General features: G+C 40.5%; 1 protein-coding gene and 1 pseudogene across 5 annotated transcripts in view; one reads left to right on the top strand and one right to left on the bottom strand.

Moving 5' to 3' along the window:
* The window catches only part of Tmem232 (transmembrane protein 232), a 251,427-nt gene that overhangs the window by 89,414 nt on the left and 146,772 nt on the right, over positions 1 to 15,241 (top strand). For all 5 annotated transcript variants that reach the window (XM_021149603.2, XM_085832954.1, XM_085832955.1 and 2 more), the window contains 2 exons: positions 1,313 to 1,436; positions 6,473 to 6,725. In XM_021149603.2, the coding sequence (XP_021005262.1) occupies positions 1,313 to 1,436; positions 6,473 to 6,725 (377 nt within the window). The remainder of the gene's footprint in view (positions 1 to 1,312; positions 1,437 to 6,472; positions 6,726 to 15,241) is intronic.
* LOC110284038 (ran-specific GTPase-activating protein pseudogene) lies at positions 8,494 to 9,075 on the bottom strand (annotated as a pseudogene).

Below are 15,241 nucleotides of genomic sequence, written 5' to 3' on the forward strand. Positions count from 1 at the left end.
AGTGTTGAAACTCTTAAGAAACAACTTAGAAAAGAAAGATCTGCAAAGCAATCTGAGATGCTAGAGGAGATGTCATTATAGTTAAGTGCACACCAAAGGGAGTGTGTTTGCGTGTCTCGGGCTTCTCTGTGCATCCAGTCTGCCACGTTAAAGAGAATGGTATTTGAAAAATCTGAGATGAATCCAAAGCTGTCAAATTTAAATCAAGTAGGACAATTAGTGTGAAAGGTACCCCCCCCCCAAATCTTTAGAACTCTATTAGTATATTTAGAATGGTTTTTGTCTCACAGAAGGCATTCCTCTCTGTACCTCTCATAACCTATTTTATTAGCATTTATTAACCATACAAAGCAATGGGGGTTCTGTGTGGGATTTTCATACAAGCACAGAATGGACTTTGATCATATTTACCATTCCTTTGCTCCCTCTCCCAGTCCTTTTGCCCCGCCTCCTGCAGGCTTCTGTCCCTTCCCCATAGAGGGCCTATTCTATGCCTCTCTTCCTTCATGTCTTGGGGGTGGGGTGGGGTTGGGGCAGTTGGCCTAGATTTCAAATAAAAGGAAAATTTGTGTGTGTGTGTGTGTCTTCCTTAGCCTGGCTTAACTCAATGTGTTGAGTGTTTGCATAGGGAAAGCATGATGAATATACCTAAGCTGAGTCACCTGATACAACACAGTAGTGAAATTCAGACACACTTGTTAAATACCCTGGATGCTAAGCTTATTAAGTACCTAAAACCAAAGCCACAAACAGCTCTCTATGCGGGCAATGTCACATTTGCGATCTCTTAACTCTCCTTCAGCCTGCACAGACCTCAGTGGGGTGAACTGAAAAACAACGGCACGGAATGCGTGATTTCTCGAAAACCTCGTTACCTATGAATGTTAACGGCTAGCAACTTACAGTATAAATTCCCACTTATATAGCATTAAAAAAATAAACCAACGTGTGATCTTATACTTTCTCTGTGAAACATACATTTTATTTTGAGATATTTCACTTTTCAAAAAAATCGCATAATACCAAGATGGTTTGTCACAGAAAGAAAACCCTCCTCAAATTGACCCAGTTGAATCATTTGCAGGAAAACAACCCAGAATGTCTTGTAATGACTCAAGGGTGCTCACGAGAGTCACAGCCTTTCACTGCTGTGTCAGGCAGGAATATGAAGAGACGGGAATGTTCATGGTGCTTATGACTCCAGCCTAGTATTGCAAATTCATCTAGAAAGTTTCTTTGACTTCAATGCTTTCTCATTAAGATGGATTACTATCACTATTTATTAAAGTCTTTATCACTGTTCATAATTCAGGTTGGATTCAGCCCTGGCTTTGATGGTCCTGGGGGAAGCTGCTAAGCTGGACATGGCCTGCTTGAAAACACTGATGGACCTAGTGACAGATTTTCTTGAGAACATCTTGTCTGCTCAGAACCAGGTAACACCCTGCAGTGTTGATGTGAAAGTGGACAGGAACAGAAACATGCTCTGGTCTTAACAGTTCCGCACATTACATGCCACATTTGAGCACCTGGTGTATATAAATCGGTAATAATTCTAAGTAAATATACAAGCGAATGCTTGTTTACCACAATGTCACTATTTATCACACTTTACTGTTATGTCTGTTAACTTTTGCAGCTGTCCATCACTAGAAAACAAAAACCACGTGGCAGAATTAGTACTAGAAAACACGTTAGCATTATATACTCTTTCATAGCTTGTGTCTGTTGCCTGAATTCGGTCCTTAACTCATCTCTTATTTATTCTTTATCATCTTATATTTATCCTTCCTTCTTCCTTTTTTCCTGAATGTTATACTGTAACCATGTGTACATCTGTTCACACATGCATAAACATTATTGGCCAGGTTCCACTTGTGAGGGAGAAAGTGTAAAATTCAGTGTGAGGCTACACAGCTCCAATTCTCAATGGCCGTTCTAACCATATAGAAGCTCATTAATATATATAGATTTGGTTGTGGCTAATTTTGGCGTGTGGTTTATTTTGTATGTAAATTATTTATTTATATTAGATATTTTCTTTATTTACATTTCAAATGCTATCCTGAAAGTTCCCTATACCCTCCCCCCGTCCTGTTCCCCTACCCACCCACTCCCACTTGTTGGCCCTGGTGTTCCCCTGTACTGGGGCATATAAAGTTTGCAATACCAAGGGGCCTCTCTTCCCAATGATGGCTGACTAGGCTATCCTCTGTTACATATGCAGCTAGAGACATGAGCTCTGGGGATACTGGTTAGTTCATATTGGTGTTCCTCTTACAGGGTTGCAGACTCCTTCAGCTCCTTGGGTACTTTCTCTAGCTTCTCCAATGGGGGCCTTGTGTTCCATACTATAGCTGACTGTGAGCATCCAGTTCTGTATTTGCCAGGCACTGGCATAGCCTCATATGAGACAGCTATATCAGGGTCCCTTCAGCAAAATCTTGCTGGCATATGCAATCGTGTCTGGGTTTGGTGGCTGATTATGGGATGGATCCCCGGGTAGGGTGTGGCACATTTACACAATGGAGTACTACTCTGCTATTAAAAACAATGAATTTATGAAATTCTTGGACAAATGGATGTATCTGGAAGATATCATCCTTAGTGAGGTAACCCAATCACAAAAGAAGTCACTAGATATGCACTCACTGATAAGTGGATATTAGCCCAGAAACTTAGAATACCCACGATACAATTTGCAAAACACAAGAAAATCAAGAAGAAGGAAGACCAATGTGTGTAAATTATTTATGATAGTATTTATATACACATGTTTGAAAATTTTACATTTTATTGGAAAGGGGATAATTTCATTCTGTATTGTTGACTATTAAGTTTGTTTCTGATTTTTAACAGTTAACAATATTGAACTCGAATCCTTTTTAATTTTTATTTTTTAAACCATCTCATATATGAATGCAGTGCATCACTGTCCTATTCACGCTAATTGCCCTCTCTCTCTCATCCCCTCCCATCATGCTCACCCTTTCTACTTCATATCATTCTCTCTCTCCTCTTTATCTTTGATTTTCCTTTTTTTTTGTTTTGTTTTAACGGAAAATACAAATTTATACAATATATTCTGATTATGGTTTTCCCTTCCCCAAGTCCTTCCAAATCCTTCCCACCTCCCTACTCACCTAACACCACACTCTTTCTCTTTAGGAAGCAAATGAACCAATGCCAACTAACCAACCAACCAACCAAAACCAAAACCAAACAAACAAACAAACACTTCCCAAAAGCAAAACCCTCAAAGAAAGTACACAAGAAACATAACATATGTAAACAAAACCCATAAAAACACAAAATTTGAAACCATAGTATGTAAGGAAAACATGTAGAAGGTTTCTGATTTTGTGTGTGTGTGTGATAAATAAAGTCACCAAATAATAGAAGAAGAAAATACACCAAGGGAGCCCTGCAGTACCAGGAATGGGTTACATCTAGTTGGGTTGTTGGCCAAAGTGCTCCCATAGAACCCCTAAACAGCTCAGGATATTGCCAAGTGTATTGCTTGCCCTTCATAAGCTAAATGCTGTGGAGCAGGTATCTGTTGAATTAAATATCTAAATATAAAAATATAAACCTCAGTGGCGGGTTTGCTACCTGCCTCAATGGTTCACATTCCGAATGAAACACACACACAGCCTTTATGTTTTGATATGCCTGAACAGCTCAATCACTGGGCCACTGCTTCACCACCACAAGGTTAATCCTGAGCTATTTCTTACTAAGTTCTGTGTTCTATCTTGGCTGCTATGGACCCAGAAGGCTGCCTAACTGGGCCGTGCTCTCCTGACTCCTTCAATGGTGGCCATGCCTCTTTCTCCTGCACTTTTCTCAGGCACAGGGTTTGGCTCTGGGAAAATTCCAAAAACCCACCTCTGTCTGTCTTCCCCAGCAATTGGCTGTTGGCATTTTCCTGATTTACCAATCAGAGCCAACTGGGGGCATGTTCCCAGAAGCTATGTGCAGACACTCATATAAGCAGTTTTGGGTACCCAAATTAACATTAGAATATATGCAATATAGCAGCTGCATATTTCCACTCATTCCCCTGGCCCTCTAAACCTTTCTCCTGACTCCTCCGACACCTGATCCTGCCCCCTTTCCCCTCTCCCACCCAGACCCCTCCTCCCTCTGCCTTCCATGATTATTTTGTTTCCCCTTCTAAGTGGGATTGAAACATCCTCACTTGGGCCTTGCTTCTTGTTTAACTTCTTTGGTTCTGTGGGGTACATCATGGGTATTCTGATCTTTTGGGCCAATAACCACTTATCAGTGAGTACATACATGTCCTTTTGGGTGTGGGTTACCTCACTCAGGATGATACTCTCTAGTTCCATTCATTTGCCTGCACAATTCATGCTGCCATCGTTTTTAATATTTGAATAATATTCCATTGTGTAAATGAACCACATTTTTTGTATCCATTATTTGGTTGAGTGACATCTGTGTTGCTTCCAGTTTCTGGCTACTATGGATAAAGCTGCTGTGAACATAGTGGAGCATGTGCCCTTGGGGTATGGTGGAGCATCTTTTGAGTATATGCCCAGGAGTGGTGTAGCTGGGTCTTCAGGTAGAACAAGTTCCAATTTTCTTGTATGCTGCAGAATGATGGATCCTGATAATGTATCCAGTCTCCTAGCCTGTGTCTTTTTATTTGGGAATTAAGACCATTGATGTTGAGAGATATTAATGACCAATGATTTTTAGTTCCTGTTATTTTGTTGCTGGAGGAGGTATTATGTGTGCATGATTCCCTTCTTTTGGGTTTGCTGTGAGATGATTAGTTTCTTATGTTTTCTTGGGCGTAGTTACCCTCCTTGAGTTGGAGTTTTCCTTCTATTATTCTCTGTAAGACTGGATTAGTAGAAAGATATTATTTCAACTTGGTTTTGTCATGGAGTATATTGGTTTCTCCATCTATGGTGATTGAGAGTTTTGCTGGGTATAGAAGTCTGGGCTGGCATCTGTGGTCTCTTAGGGTCTGCGTGACCTCTGTCTAGGATCTTCTGGGTTCTAGAGTCTCTGCTGAGAAGTCAATAGGTCTGCCTTTATATGTTACATGGTATTTCCCCTTGAAGCTTTTAGTAGTCTTTCTTTGTTCTGTACATTTAGTGTTTTGGTCACTATGTGGCAGGAGGATTTTCTTTTCTGTTTCCACTTACTTGGTGTTCTGTAGGCTTCTTATACATTTATAACCATCTCATTCTTTAGGTTGAGGAAGTTTTCTTCTATGATTTTATTGAAAATGTTTTCTGGTCCTTTGAATTAGAAATCTTCGCTCTCTTCTACTCCTATTATTCTTAAGTTTGGTCTTTTCGTTCTGTCCTGAATTTCCTGGATGTTTTGGGTTGGGAGCTTTTTAACACTTTGTATATGTGTCAGTATTTTTTATGGTATTTTCTATGCTTAAAATTCTCTCTTCTATCTCTTGTGTTCTGTTGGTGATGCTTTTGTCTGTAGTTCCTGTCCTCTGTTCTAGGATTTCTGTCTCCAGGGCTGCCTCCATTTGTGACTAATTTATTGTTTCTACTTTCATTTTTTAGGTCTTAGACCATTTTGTTAAATTCCTTTACCTGGTAGATCATATTTTCCTCTTTAAGGGATTCTACCTGTTTGTCTGTGTTTTCTTGTATTTCTTTAAGGGAATTACTTATATCCTCCTTAAAGGCCTCTATCATCTTCATGAGATTGTATTTTAGGTCAAGATCTTGCTCTTTAGGTGTGTTGGAGTATCCAGGGCTTGCTGTGGAAGAACTGGGTTCTGATGGTGCCGTATTGTACTGCCTTCTGCTGATTATGTTCTTGTTCTTGCCTTTTGCCTTCTGGTTGTCTCTGGTGTTGACTGGCCTGGGTATCTCAGATCGGAGCAGGTCTCCCCAGAGGCAGGTTGGAGCTGTGTGACCTAGGTTAGATCAGTCCTTCTGTGAGGCAGGCAGGGCTGTGGGATGGGGGAGCAGGCAGGCTAATCTACCACGAGTGCAGGTGGAGGTATAGACTGGAAGAGTGGGACAGATACCACATCTGCTGGACTCTGTGGGGAGTCCCAGCTGGCATGGGTATTGTGGCAGGGGTCTCACCTGTGTCCCTAGTTAGGGCAGACCTCCTGGGAAACAGGAAGGGCTCTAGGCTTGGGGCATGGGCCTCCGATCTGCCATGGGTGCAGGAGGCGGTACAATAGATTAACTTACCTTTCATTGATTACTAAATTGGATGTTTGCTATTTAACATATATATTAGTACTTATATTTCTGAACTATTTTTAATAAAACATACTCATCAAAACTAAGTTTAATGAGTACATTTAGAAAATTTAATTAGTTTTACCACAACTGCATAACATTTGAATAAATCAGTTTTGTTACAATCATACTATATATCCGGTTTCTAAGACTGGCAGAATGTACCTCGATTCTCGATTCTCTAATGTGCACTTTTGATTTTTTTTTTTTTGTCTCAGGAAGAGAACTATAATACATATGATATTTCCTGGGCCTCAGAGATTATATTCACATATACAACAATTATTGCAGAAGTCTGTCTGTATGCAGCTACCTCTGACCTGAGGAAAACGGCTTTGATTGGGTTCTGTGCCTGTAAAAGTCCGCAGCAAGATATTTCCCTCACAGACGAGTCTGAAGAGCTGCCAGAATTGGATGGCGCAAGCATTTTAACTCTTCTGAAGTATTTCTCTTCCAGAATGTCTGATAACTGTAAGTAATATACTTTTCATTTCAGCGAATAATATTTTCTAAGCATTCCTGCCTTCTATGTATAACAACAAGTTTTCACAAAAGGCTTATGTCTAAATATGAATAGTATCTTTCAGTTCAGTAAGACTTCCTAGGGAAAGTATTTTATAAAATGGACTTTTTTAAAATCAGTAATTGTAAGACGGCCGATATCTAAAATAAGCTCGGAAGGTTTCTGGTTCCAGTCATGTAACTTGCAAACTTAAGATGGCTGAGGTGATGGTGGGATGCGTTCCCTCTTCTTTTCTGATCTTTCCTAAGGAGTTTTCTTCTCCATTCCTCTTAGCACCTGCCTTTTCTCTCCTCCTCTCTTGCTCTTTTTATAGCAAGAAATTTCTCTTCAATTACTCTGTCGTCATCGTCGTTGTCGTCATCATCATCATCGTTATATTTTGCTACAGAGTTTCTTCAGCTGGCCAGAAAGTAAGCATCTTCCTGCCTCAGCCGCCCTATACTGGGGTTTGGGCTCGTGCTCACACACTCAGCTTTCACTCACCACTTCACTCCTGACTCTGCCTGCCTGGAAAGCCAAATCTAAAGACCATCTTACTACCGTGACTCTTGAGACGAACAGAATCACTAATACTACTTTTAAAAGAGAAAGATTTGAGAAGATCTTTTAGGCTGATTGAACTTCACAGCTAGAACCAAAGCCATTGGAAGTCATTACTGGTGTAGTCTGTTGGCCTGGATTACCTGTTAGTCTCAAGAATTGAGCCATCTGACACATGCTGTTCGGTTGTCAGGCAAACACACCCCGAGGATTGTCTTTCCCCCCTGCAGTAGTGCCCTTAGCAGACCTATGGAGTGCCTTCTAGGCAGGTGGTCGTGGGTTGTATAATGAAGCTAATGAATTAGTCAGAGTTCCTGCACAGTTTCTACTGCATGTCCCTTCCTGCCTTGAGTTCCTGCCCCAACTTTTCTCCCTCCAGGACAATGCCCTGGAAGTGTATGAAAGAAACTCTTTTCTCCTTTACATTGTTCTTTCGGCCAGAATCATTATATATATAATATGATACGATATAATATATTATATAATGATATAATATATTATTTATATTATATCATATATATATGATACAATATAATACACATATACACACATATATGTGTGTATATTATATATATATATATATATATATATATATATATATATATATATATAATACACATTATAATTTTATTTTCACAGATACCAGATGACTTTCATGTTTGCCTTAGCCACCATTCTATTGTTATAAAAGAAAGCATGGAACTGGGGGCTGGCTCACAGTTTCAGAAGCTTAGTCCATTGTCATCATCGTAGGGGGCATGGCAGCAGGCAGGCCGACTTGGTCCTCGAAGAAGTTGAGAGTTCCACACCCCTGATCTGCAGGCAGCAGGAAGGAGGAGAGGCACTGGGACCAGCCTGGTCTTTTGAAACCTCAAAGCCCACCCAGTGACATCCTTCCTAATCCTTCTGATCCTGCCAACAGTTCTACTCCCTGCTGACTAAGCATTCAAATATGTGAGCCTATGGGGCCATTTTAATTAAAACCACAACAACGTTATCTTATCTTATTCACATACTCTATATGTGTGTGTATATAGTTTAATAATTACAAAGCCTTTTTTCTTCTTTTTTTGAAGGTTGGAATTCAGTTCTTTATAAAGTCCCTTGTAAAAACAAACACCTTAAAGGGTAGGGCAAATTTTTAAAAAGAAAAGGAAAGAAAAAAGACAGAGTGATTCATTGCTTCTCTTCAGCCTCATCTCTGGCCTCCCTCACTGAAAGGGCTTCCAGCTTCTCTGCCACCTTTTCGGCATTATCATTTTTGCCTGGCCCTTCCTTTTCTTTTCAGTTTCTTTCCTGCATTCTTCAAACTTTGAACTTTTGTGCATTCTCAGCATTTAGGAAGCGGATGGTGAGCAGTTCAGGCATGGGGCACTCATCAGCAAAGTTGGCGTGGGTATTCCAGACCCAGGCTCGGTCACTGCCAGCATTTGGCTTCAGCTCCATCCGTGGTGTGATATAGTGGTTGGCGCATATCTTCAAGGTTTTGTCCCTCCTCATGAGAAGGCAGATGGCCCCTTTCTCCTTGTGCTTCAGAAGTCTGACATCTCCAGTGCTTTGCTCCTTCCATTCTGGGAGGTCATTCTCTGAAGCAAACCAGAACAGCTTTGCATGCATCTTAAAAAGTTCCTCTTCATCTTCTTCTAGCGTTTTAATTTCTTGCTCAGGATTGAGCTCGAACTGGGGGTTGTGGTTGGACTCATCTGCATTCTCTGTGGATGTATCATGGTCCTCGAAACTGTCCTTGGCGGTCGCCATGTGGGCATGGAAACGGGGGCTCGCCGACTAGCTCAGGCATCACTGGCTCGGCAGCCTTTGGGCAGCCACAAGCCTTTTTATGTTGACAACTTCGGTTTTCATTTAAAACACGTCTTCTTTGATTGATGTGCTGATGTTCTCTATGGAATCTTCTGCACCTGAGATTCTCTCTTCCATCTCTTGTATTCTGTTGCTGGTGCTCGCATCTATGGTTCCAGATTTCTTTCCTAGGGTTTCTACCTCCAGCGTTGTCTCACTTTGGGTTTTCTTTATTGTGTCTACTTCCCTTTTTAGGTCTAGTATGGTTTTGTTCATTTCTATCACCTGTTTGGATGTGTTTTCCTGTTTTTCTTTAAGGATTTCTACCTGTTTGGTTGTGTTTTCCTGTTTTTCTTTAAGGACTTGTAACTCTTTAGCAGTGGTCTCCTATATTTCTTTAAGTGAGTTATTAAAGTCCTTCTTGATGACCTATGTATCAGAAGATGGCCTAGTCAGCCATCAGTGGAAAGAGAGGCCCATTGGTCTTGCAAACTTTATATGCCTCAGTACAGGAGAATGTCAGGGCCAAGAAGTGGGAGTGGGTGGGTAGGGAACTGGGGGGGGGGGGGGAGAGGGTATGGGGGACTTTTGGGATAGCATTGGAAATGTAAATGAAGAAAATACATAATAGTAATAATAATAATAATAATAAATCACACCACTGTTTAGATACTGATTATTAAAAAAATATATTTTTATTACATTCATCAAATACCACCTTATCGTTTTTCTAGCTTTATAATATTCTAGTTTTCTTAGTTTGTGGTGCCATTTTTATTTCCTTCCAGTTTTCTTGCTCTTAAAAAAGTAACACTCAATGGCCCAAGCACAGAGCTCCAGTGAGGAGGTTACATTTTACTCAGCTTTTACATATTTAACTAGAGTAAGTGCATCCGAACCTTCATCTAATCCAAGTCTCTGTGCAGTGACCTAAACTTAACCTGCCTGTGTGTGGCGCTTATGGCTAATATTTTGTGAAAAGTCTGTCCCAGAAAAATAACTGGTTTGCTGTTGTATTGTGGTTATCTGCAAGACAAACATTAGCAAACAGCATGGCCTTGACTCTCTGTTTCACTCATATTAAGAATGTTTGGGAGCTGGCAGACATTTTTGTTTCAAAGCAGTATACTTCCCTATACATGCTCACGTCCATGTACAAGCATGCACACTGAATTACACGCATAACGTGCCACAAAGATGCTCATATGCTGTCCATGGTGACATTTTTATACACGTAGCCCTCAACCCGGGGAGAAAAGAATTGTCAATAAATTGAATTTGTGTAATTAATTATCCACTTGACATTTAAAAATTTAACCATCACACATCATAACTCAATGTAATAAATTCAAAATTCCTCATGGAATAGTCCATTCAATAACTAGAAGGAAATATACAGTATCTTCATGTCCGATAAGGAAAGACTCCATAAAACATAAAAAAAAAAGAAGGCTGGAAAATGTGTACATATTTTAGAGTAGAGAGGATAATAAAAGAAATTCATTAACAGTTGCCACTCAGCAATTTTTTTTTTAAGCTTGATGGCTATTACTGGCTCAAGAGCAAATGGTAACTTGTGTGCCATCTCTTTTTCTCAACTCGCCCTCTTTTTAAGATGAAGCTGTGTGTTATAATCTGACCTGTAAGTCAGGTTTTGGAACATGAAACATACTCCCCATCCTTGTAAACCTCTCTGAGGAAGTACTACAGCATCCAGTGACAGGTTGGCTAGCACGTGCTCTGTGTTTTCTTACACGAGAGCTTTATGTGGGTCTAGAAGTCCTGGAACAACTTCGCAGGCCAGGAAAACGTCCTTGGCCTGGGTCCCTGGAGCCGCCAGGCAGCTCAGGAGGAACCGTTATGGGGTTCTCTTTCCTTCTCCACTTATTACAGGCTTGAGCTGGCAGAGAGTTCTGAAGACTGTAGGAGAGGTAGAAGGGAGTGTTTTCAGTTCAGAGTAGGGGACAGTAAGTGTAATGGAAGAAAAGACTCCACGGCCATTTGTGGTTCCATCTCCAAGGCTAAGTTAACAGCTAAATTCTGTGGCGACTGTGCTATGCTTAGCAAACATCGTGCAGGCTTTCCTGTCTCTAGCAACACTGCTTCGGTGAGATGTAGTCTGTGAAGTTTGTAGACAATAGTTAGAGATCTTTTTTTTTTTTTTTTTTTTTTCCGAGACAGGGTTTCTCTTTATAGTTCTGGCTGTCCTGGAACTCACTCTGTAGACCAGGCTGGCCTCGAACTCAGAAATTCGCCTGCTTCTGCCTCCCACGTGCTGGGACTAAAGGTGTGCGCCACCACGCCCGGCAATAGATCTTAAAGTTGAAACTGTCCTTCTAAATTTATTTTAAGATTTTTCATGAAATCCAAACTTACTAGGCAAAGGGCTACTGGGATATTTTTAGAGTTCAAAGATATTGCTAATTTCCCCAGGAAGTTCTGTTGTCTTTCCTAGTTGTCTCTGTTCACCTTTAAACAAAAGCATCCCTAGTCTTTTGCTCTCATTCTATCAGGTGTGGTTACTATAGGGCAGTGGCTCTCAACCTTTTCCCAGGGGTCACCTACGATCATTGGAAAACTCAGATATTACATTATGACTCGTAACAGTAGCAAAATTACAGTTCCGAAGCAGCAAGGAAAGTAATTTTACAGTTGGGGTTACACCATGAGCATCTGTATTAAAGGGCTGCAGCATTAGGAAGGGTGAGAGCCACTGCTATAGGGTGAAACAACAAACTGAAAATGTCGAGTACTTTACCTGCACAAAGATTTCATCAACCTAGCGGAATAACATGTTGAAGCATAGACAATTGAAAGTGTTTCACTTACTTCAGTTATCTGAAGTCCAACACAGAGGGAAAAGAGCAATGACCTAAAAATAATACATTGTTTCTAAAGCACTTAAGTACAGTCTAACCTGTCATTCCTTAACAGTATATCAGCAAAGAAAGGAGAAAGGTTTAAACTTTCTGTCCAAATTAATTAAGGAGTCGATAAGTGTACATTAATAAAAAGTAACTCATTATGTGCTTGGAAGTTCTATGTTACATATGTCAGAATGAAGGTCACCACTGTGTTTGGAAATGGTTTATTCTTATATTTTATCTGGCCTAGAAGTTGCATCTTCTCTCTGCACATTCTGTTTATCAGAGTCACCTGGTTGCTGAGTGGTGGTGGTGGTGGTGGTGGCATACAAGTTTAATCCTAGCACACAGGAAACAGAGGCAGAGAGCCAGAGAAGCAGAGAGGCAGAGACATAGGCAGGGGGATTTCTGTGAATTCAAGACCAACTTGGTCTACAGAGTGAATTCCAGGACAGCCAGGGCTATGCAGTGAAATCTGAATAAAAAAACCCAAACAAACAAACAAACAACAAACAAACAAAAAACACAACAAAAATGCCAAGAGAAACTTGGTAATGTTCAGGTAGAGAAATTCCCAACTTCATAGTCTTTTCAGTGCAAACACATATACATAATGCCACATCATCACATTTCGGACATCTGTCCTTTACCGCACATTGTATTCTTTATAAATTATTGAATATTTTAGGAATCTGTTCTCAAACAGATCTCGGGACTTGTGAGTCTGTGAATCCATCACCTCTTGCACCCCCCACCCTGCTCTGTCATTCAGAGATTAACTGTTTGTCCTTGCCGTTCCTTTCCTTTTTAAAAATTGACAGATGAAATGATTCCATGACATTTTCATCCATAAATGTCACCATATCTCCATAATACTCATTCCACACCTCACTTTGTCCTCTCCCCAGACCACCATCCTCCTCTTCCCTTCAAATTGCCCTCATTTCTCCTTCATCTACATAACATTTGTATATAATATATATGTACACACATGAAAATATATAAATATGTATTAAATATCTAAAGATATGTGAATTATAAAAACACGTATGAAACGAATAAGCATATATATAAAATGTAAAAACAGTAACGAACTAGAAATAATACAGTATTTTAAGCATTTAGAGAGCTAAAGTAGGTTCTAACATGTAACTTCATAACAATATATCAGAAAAGATATAGCTGTTTTCTTTAGCTGTTTGTATGTCTTCAAAGCCCTTTGTCTATCTTTTTGGTGGGAGCAAGGTGATCGCTATTTTATTTGCCTAAAAGGTCTGGGGAAATTTATATTCTGATTTTGTTTGTTTGCCTCTTTGAGATAAGGTCTTGTCATGTAGCCACACCTTGCCTGGAGCTCGCTAGGAAGTTTTAAAGTCTTGATCTTCCCCCTGCATACCCCTGGGTGAGTGCTGGGATTGTAGGCATATATCACCCGCTAGGCTACCCTGTGGATTTTCATCTTGGTTGCTGAGAGAGAAGTGAATATGACTATGTGACAACCTGACTATGGAGATTCACTGCTTCCTCACAAAGGACACATATCCCCAGTAGAGAAAACTTGATGTTCTTTAAAAAATATAACCAGACACCTGCCTGTCTAAAATCAATATCTCAGCGTCTCTCTTCACAGTATTCTCTTTTTAATTTTTGAAACTGCCATGTATTTCTCTCTTCCCTCCCTTCCCTCGAACTCCTCCTATATACTTAGTTACTAGGCTGCAATCACTTTTAACTTTTATTCCTTATTAGTGTGCACATGAATGGTGCGGGGGTCCACATGCCACATCATCAATATGAGGGTCAGAGGACAACCTCGTGCATGCAGAGGACCTCTCTGGGACACCTTGCCAGTCCTTTTGTTGTTTATAACTTCCATGTGTACTTTGGAGATTAACAATAGCATAAGATGGTTTGCAGGGGTGGTTTCCCATTATTTTCTTTAACAATGTCTTAAACAAGTTGGTTTTGTTTCCGGTATCCGTGCTCGTCTCTTTCAGGTTTGTCGCTTCAGGGTCACAGGTACAGAGCGAGGGACATCATCTCTCATTAACTATAAAGTGAACTTGTTATTTTGCTTATTTTTAAATGCCCTGTCAGCTGCTTTTTAATTGATGCCAGACATCAATTTAGATTATTATTACCACATGGCAGTTTGTCCTTCATTTCTTTAATGTGAAAATATGAGATGACTTACCTTGTAGAGTTGGGCTTATCACTCCAGAGATCAATTTTTTTCCTGCTCATAGTTTGTGTGATCTTTTTAATGCATTATTAAATTTAGTCTGCTAGTTGCTATAGTTTGAATATGGTCCCCACAGGGCTGTGGTTGGAATGGCTGATCCCAGGTGGTGGAACCATTTTGGGAGGTGGGGCTCAGCTGGAGGAATCACTGTAGTTTAATCCCCCACCCAACTTGCCCTCTCCCTCCAATCCTTTCCATGTTCTCTATCAAGCCTCTCCTGCATCCCTTTCCTTAATTCCTCTCAAGTTCATGACCTCTTTTTTATGGCGAGTTACACATGCACGTATGGGCCAGCACTCATGCGCACGTGGGCGCACACAGGCATGCTTGTGCATACACACATGCACACATGCACACAGCCCTACATAAGTAACCCCTGCAGAGTCCATTTAGTGTTGCTCATAGATACATGAAATTACAGGGCTCACTCCTGGGGAAGACCAGTGCTTCCTCTCTCAGCATCCCTTAGTTGCTTGTTGTTCTTTGTCTAGAAGTATAGCCCTCCCCTCCACATTAGCACGTCTGGCGGTGGTATCAGTGCTCTGGCCTTGATTAGACAGCCATACTGTTATGGTTACAGTTCATGGGCACAGCTCCCTGTCATTTCTAGGAGACTGTCTCACAGACTTCCTGGTACGCTGGTTCTCACAATCTTCCTGCCTCATCGTCTGCGATGTTCCCGAGCCTGTGCAGGAATTGTGTTGCAGATGTATAAGTTGGGAATGTTCATCCCCATGGTCAACCGTCCTGGGTATTTTGACCTCTCCTCTGAGTACATGATAGAATTTATTACTGAAATCATCTGGCTTTGGGCTTGGACTAGGTATGAAGGTTTTGGTTACTGGTTTAGCAATCTTAACTACTTACAGGTGTATCTACATTCTCTTTATTTATAACTCGTCCTTGATAGATAACATATTTCCAGAAACATTTATTCATTTTGGGCTGTGTAACTACAGTACCTTACAGTTTTTAATAGTAGCTTCACTGTCCTTTCTGTGTTTTAAATAAATTATGACAT

This window comes from Mus caroli, unplaced genomic scaffold, assembly GCF_978045245.1.
Source record: "Mus caroli unplaced genomic scaffold, Mus_caroli_1 scaffold_18, whole genome shotgun sequence".
In the NCBI taxonomy this organism is placed as follows: Eukaryota; Metazoa; Chordata; class Mammalia; order Rodentia; family Muridae; genus Mus; species Mus caroli.